We start from the raw sequence: 5,662 nt of genomic DNA on the forward strand, positions 1-5,662 counted from the left end.
AAAAAAAAAAAAAAAAAGAATGATGGCGGCAGCAGAGATAAGGGTGAGGGAGGCTCAGAGGTCTGCAGAAGACAGGAGACAGGAGGCATTTGATTCAAAGGTGCATGTTCCAGGGAGGAGGGGGAGTCTGGCGCAGAGGGACCGAGGAGCCAGGGCACCGGCCCCTGCCAGGCCTGGGCAGAGGGCCGTGGGGAAGGGCAGGGCTGCAGGGGAGACACAGGGCTCCCGTGGGAACCAAGTCTCATCTGAGCAAACGCAGACGGGGACACTCCGGGAAGAGCCCGAGGGTTGGGGGTCTCGCTGAGGACTGAGTGCCACAAAGCACAGCTGGGGGATCAGGGGCTGGAGAGAAGCGGGAGAGGAGGTCTGACAGGGGCTGCACCACACCCAGAGGAGTGACTGGGGGTGCCGGCTTCTTGCACTGAGGTGGGCGGGGATAAGGCCACACGGGATTCAAGATGACAGGCTCCAGGCAGAGTGGAGTCTGAGTGTCACAGGGCAGGACATGGTGAGGGTCTCACCAGCAGCCACCATTTTTCCAGGCCCCTCTTCACTCTCATTAATGTCAGTGTGGAAACCGAGAGACTTCCACGTACGTTATAAATGTAATAAAACAAGCCCTCCGTGAACCTCCCGCCCAGGCTAAGAAGATGGAAGCAGCCTGTGTCATAACCCTCTTTTGGTCATTTTGTCCTCTAGCTTTCGGACCGTCCTTGGCACCTAAACCAGTGAGTGCTCTCCTGACCGCTGATGATGCAGTCCGTTCTGTACACGGTCTGCCCTTGGAAAAGTAAAAAGCTAACTGTGATGAAACAGCAAACGTGGAAGGCACTTCGGTCATCACGAATTAATCAGGGTAAGACTTTTTAGTAACACAGGTGTTCAAATGAGAGGGAAACCAAGGCAGGGGGCACAGGCAAGGGGGTCTTGTGGAGGAGGCGGGGTTCCCTGGTCAGGCGGCTTCAGTCACGTGGCCTGTCTCATGTATCCACTGTCCTTTCCTTAACCTTCAGAGGTGCTGACTAGCTCCAGGAAAGTCTGAGAGTGAGAGCAGGTACCCAGATGCACTTTAAATAAATCCGTGGTTCTAAATCATATCGAAACATGGGGTTAGCATGTGGCTAACGGGTTAACGTTCTGTGGCTACTAATGGATTAAAATGAGCTTTGGGTCTTGGATGGAAGCTGGCTCTTCGTAAAGCTACGAATGACTTACATTTTGACTTTAACAGACTCCTTCCTTCCCTATCAGTGTCCATCCTTCACTTCCCCTAACCCAGAGCCACTGGCTCTGTCTCTTTCCTCCAAGACTGGGTTTCCTGTCTGTTTCCACACTGGGAAGTGTTCCCAGAGTGTTAGCTGAACACTGGGTCAAAACTCAACTGAAAAATAAAACTTAGAAGGCAACGCTCTCCCTGGCCCTTGACTTCCGTTTCTGCCTAAATGCCCGGTGTCAGCCTGGCCTCCTCGCAGTCCCTCACCTGGACTTGGGTCCACAGGGACATCGGGAACCTTGGGGCCAGCGCGGCGCCAGCTGCACGGCTCCTTCCCATGCTCAGTCTGGGAGAGGACCTCGGGCTTGGAGACGGCGTAGTCTGTGGAGAGAGAGAAAGGTCAGCTTTGCCACGTGGTTCCCTTCAGAGTTGGGGACAGGTAGCTGGGAAACCAAGAATGGCCAAGAAACAAAATGTCTTGATTGGTGTAGAACAGTGGTTCTCAACCACAGGCAATTTTGTGCCCCAGGGAGACATGTTTGGTTGTCACGACTGGGGGCTGGGAGAGAGGTGCTACTGGCGCCTGGGGGGTGGAGGCGAGCACGCCCACAGCAGAGTCACCTGGCCTGAAATGTCACAGTACCAAGGCGAAAAAACTGTGGTATAGAGTCTCCACATTAAGAAGCAGTACATTTCTGCAAACTGAAATATAACATCATTCCTGCACCTGCTCCCATCCTCACCAAGGGTGCCTCGCTGCCTCCAGATCTGGGGTCACACAGAAACATCCCAAGAGGAAATAAGCCCAGGAAGACACAGCCCAGGCCTTCTTCTCCTCATGGGTTAGCGCCTGGGGGAACGAAGTCTCTAGCATGGAGACTGGACTGGCTGCAAGCATGGTCTGCCCGTATCCTCCACAGACCCGGAGGAGCGGCACTCAAGGCCGCACAGCTCCGTCAGAGGAGGCTGCAGGAGTGAGTCCTTCTCCAATGTGGGCCATGACGCCCAGGATCTGAGAATGGTCGGCGCCTTCTCCACGCCACGTCTCAGCAGGAGAAGGGAAGCGGCCATGCTGCAAGCCTGGCTGGGAGGGCCGCCCGACCACGGTCGGCAGCCCATGAAGTTTGCCATGTAGAAGGGACCCTTCGACTCACTCACCCAACGCTCATCTTTAGGGAGAGGAGGAGATAACGCTTTGCATGGTCCAAGTTTATAGTGATACACCTTTGTGATAAAACCCACTGGCATGAAGAGGGAGGCCTGAGGACTCCCCAAATCACAGAGACATGAGTATCAGGCCTTACCCAGGGAGACCAGCGTCTCGTAGTTGCCCCTCATCACGTGCTTATAGAGCTCCTTCTGCCACTCGTCCAGCTTGCCCCACTCCTGCTCAGAGAAATAGACAGCCATGTCATCCAAAGCCACGGGCACCTGGAACCACAAGTGTCATGCATACTCACCCACACTGACAGGCACGGCCCCTCCGGCTGTCCCACCCCAGGTGCCCAGGCTTACCTTGGGGGCCTCCCCCTTGCTGCCCGGGGGGAGCCGCAGGACCCAGAAGTTCCTGTTCCTCAGCAGGTTCTCCATGTTCTCCAGCCGCCTCTGCAGCAGCCCGTACTCCTGCAGCAGGGTCCCCAGCACGGCCCACTTGCCCTCCAGCTGGTTCCCGAACTCCAAGGTCGTCTTCTCACAGTCGGCCAGCTTCTTCTCGGCCATGCCAGTTCGACCTTCTAAGGAGAGCAAGCGGGCAGCCTGCGATTCGATCTTCCTCTCCATGGCCTGAATTGTAGCTGCCATCGTCCACGGAGAAATCTTTCAGAAACAAAGACAGAAGATCAGTATCAGTTATTCCACCAGCTGTGAGCCCGACTCCCCTAGGCATGGGGGAGGTGGGCTGGGGGCAGCAGCCCATACATGGAAGGTGGGGGTGCCCTGTGCCACATGCCAGATCTCAGCCTACCAATCACCTCCTCTGGGTGTCGCAGATATCGCCTAAGTCTGGGTGGATGCCTTCCTTCCAGGCCTGTGCAGCACGCTGTGCAGACCCCCTATGGTGGCACTCACCACCCTACAGAGTCACCTCCTGCATCCACCTCTACCAGCCCTGAAGGCAGCAAAGCCCCTGTTCACAGCATAGTGCATGGCCCACGCGCGGCAGCTGCTCAGGGCCATTCTGCTCATAAACGGTGGCTGAGCTCTGCTAGGGTGTTCGAGTGGAGAAATAGTAAACTGCAGATTTCCTAGAGCCCAGCCAGCACCTCCCATCACAATCGCACAGGAACTCTACTGACGACTGACGATGACCTAGCAAAAAAAAATCAGCTGGCTCATTGAAACAGCACAAACAAGAGCACTGCTCAACCACTTTCTTTTAAGCATCTCGTGTCTCTTTTTAATAAACATAAAAATCTAATGGCTAATTCCTCTCCCCGTAGGACCATCCGATTTTGTCTCTTCCTCAGTCACCACCCATCCCTCCCCCAAACTAAAAATCACCATTACTACAAATCTCCACCAGCCAAGAGTTAGACTTTTTGATACAACACGAGTCCCCTGGACCTCCTGAGATCGACTTTTTCTCACCCATCCTTCCTGCCCAAGGGGAGAACTATGGTCTCAGACATTCTTGTAGCTGCCCCAGGATCAGCGACTGGTGGGGATGGTAAGACACATGCCATTAGATTAGATTTTATACGTGCAGCAACCACCATAAAGGGGGGGGTGGGGAGCTTCCCCAACCAGTGACTTCCCCGTCGCTGGAAAATTCACACAGTGGCTTAAATGACCGGCAGCTGGGGAAACTGGGGAAAGGGCACATTTTTTTTGCTTTGAGTGGAGCCTGGACCAACTGACCCACCCACACCCACATCTGAAGGTCTAACCCAGTGGTCAGAGAGGGGGTCCCGCTACTGGTGCATTTTCTCCAGCAGCAGCTGAAGATCAACAGTTCCTGACAACGTTCTGAAAATGATTCCTCAACAAATGGTTGGTGACTATTTGCAAAATAAAGTGACTACCAGAAAACAATGTGGATTCATTTAGAGAAAGTCACTGAGAACTAGAACATGGGTGGACACCTCAGAAAACAGTGACAAGGAGAGTTTCGGCAGAGGCCAAAAAAACCGTCACGGATTCCGGAGCGTCAGAGAATCGGGTTGTCTGCAGGGAGGCTGGACCAGATGTCCTCCGACCTGAAGAAGGGCTTGAGATGCACACCAAGGTCTGGGAGGAGCTGGACAGGGGAGAGCTTGGGAGGGCAACAAAAGGATGCGGGCGGGACTCCTGCGTTCCAGAGGCAGGTGTTGTGCCCTGAGGCTGGCACCTCCTGCCCAGAGTTTGCTCCAGATGGATCCTGTCACTTCACCACCCAGCTTTCCCTCCACTGAAGTCCTACTCACTCCGCGTCCAAGTGCACCTGACTGCCATCGTGACCATCTCTGGGTTGCAGGAAAGGGCATCTGGGTAAACTCCTACTTTACAAACAATAAGGGCACCGGGTCTCTTAGCACTTTCACAGGGCCATGGCGCCCGGTGGAAAGGCCCTCACGCCACTTGGTGGGAGGTGGAGATGGTTTCTGCTCAAGCCCAGCTCCTTACTAAATGGTGGCCGGGTGATACGGGGCTGTCCCCAGACTCCTGCCAGGGAAGCAGAAAACGCGTGGCTTGAGAGGAGCTGATGATGGTCAGAGAACTCCGGCTCCATCAACAGCACCTCGCCGCCGTGATGAAGGCCAGGTATTGACGCTCCTTGCAACTCTCCCGACAGCCTCCTCTCCCAACGCCTGCTGACCAGGTGCAGGGACACCTTTCCGGTCCTCGACCAGGCCGGGCATTGCCCATCTCCGTGCCCCAGCCATGCTCCCCACCTGAAATCCTCGCCTTCCCTGAGAGCTCAGCTCAAATCAGAGGCCGGCCCCTGCCCTCTCCTTCCCCTGCCTCCCTGCCATTTTCGCACTACCGTCGCCCGTGTACCTGTCTGCTGCCCACAGTGAGAGACCGTGTCTTTTCACACACTTTCTAGCTGTGCAACCCCGGGCCGGGGAACTTTCTCTAGGCCTCGGGTTTTCCGTTTGCACGACGGAGAGAAGGGGTGCCTCACTCTCTAGGTTTGTGGCGAGGACAAAGTCATGCCTCACGGGGCCGGTGCCCGGCCTGCTGCTACGAACGCGGGCAGCTGTCTCCCGCCCGGACCCCAGCGGGCCGGGCACTCCGAGGGCGCTCGGCGTCCGTGGAATCCAAGCCGCTTCGGACACCTCCCAGGTGCCACCAGGCCGCTGGGGGGAGCTGGGGGGCAGGGAGCGCAGGGCAGAGCGGTGGGCAGAGAAAGGAGACGCGGGGAGGGCGAGGGGGCGCCGAGACGAGGGGGCCCGCGGATGGGGCGGGGGCAGGAAGCCGAGGAGGGCCGCAGGAGCGAGGCGAGGGGCGGCCTGTGGGGCGGGGACGGCC

At 56.6% G+C, this 5,662-nt stretch overlaps 1 protein-coding gene across 9 annotated transcripts in view; it reads right to left on the reverse strand.

Annotated features, from left to right (window-relative positions):
- ZNF746 (zinc finger protein 746) overlaps window positions 1–5,662 on the reverse strand; it is a 69,282-nt gene that overhangs the window by 15,242 nt on the left and 48,378 nt on the right. For 6 of the 9 annotated variants that reach the window (XM_019655410.1, XM_019655409.1, XM_019655408.1 and 3 more), the window contains 3 exons: window positions 2,729–3,028; window positions 2,518–2,644; window positions 1,481–1,594 (listed from right to left, as the gene is read on the reverse strand). In XM_019655410.1, coding sequence (XP_019510955.1) covers window positions 1,481–1,594; window positions 2,518–2,644; window positions 2,729–3,028 — 541 coding nt within the window. Of the gene's footprint in view, window positions 1–1,480; window positions 1,595–2,517; window positions 2,645–2,728; window positions 3,029–3,183; window positions 3,439–5,662 lie in introns of those variants that run through there. The other 3 variants (XM_019655413.1, XM_019655412.1, XM_019655416.1) reach the window with 2 other exon arrangements.

This window comes from Hipposideros armiger, unplaced genomic scaffold, assembly GCF_001890085.2.
Source record: "Hipposideros armiger isolate ML-2016 unplaced genomic scaffold, ASM189008v1 scaffold_239, whole genome shotgun sequence".
In the NCBI taxonomy this organism is placed as follows: Eukaryota; Metazoa; Chordata; class Mammalia; order Chiroptera; family Hipposideridae; genus Hipposideros; species Hipposideros armiger.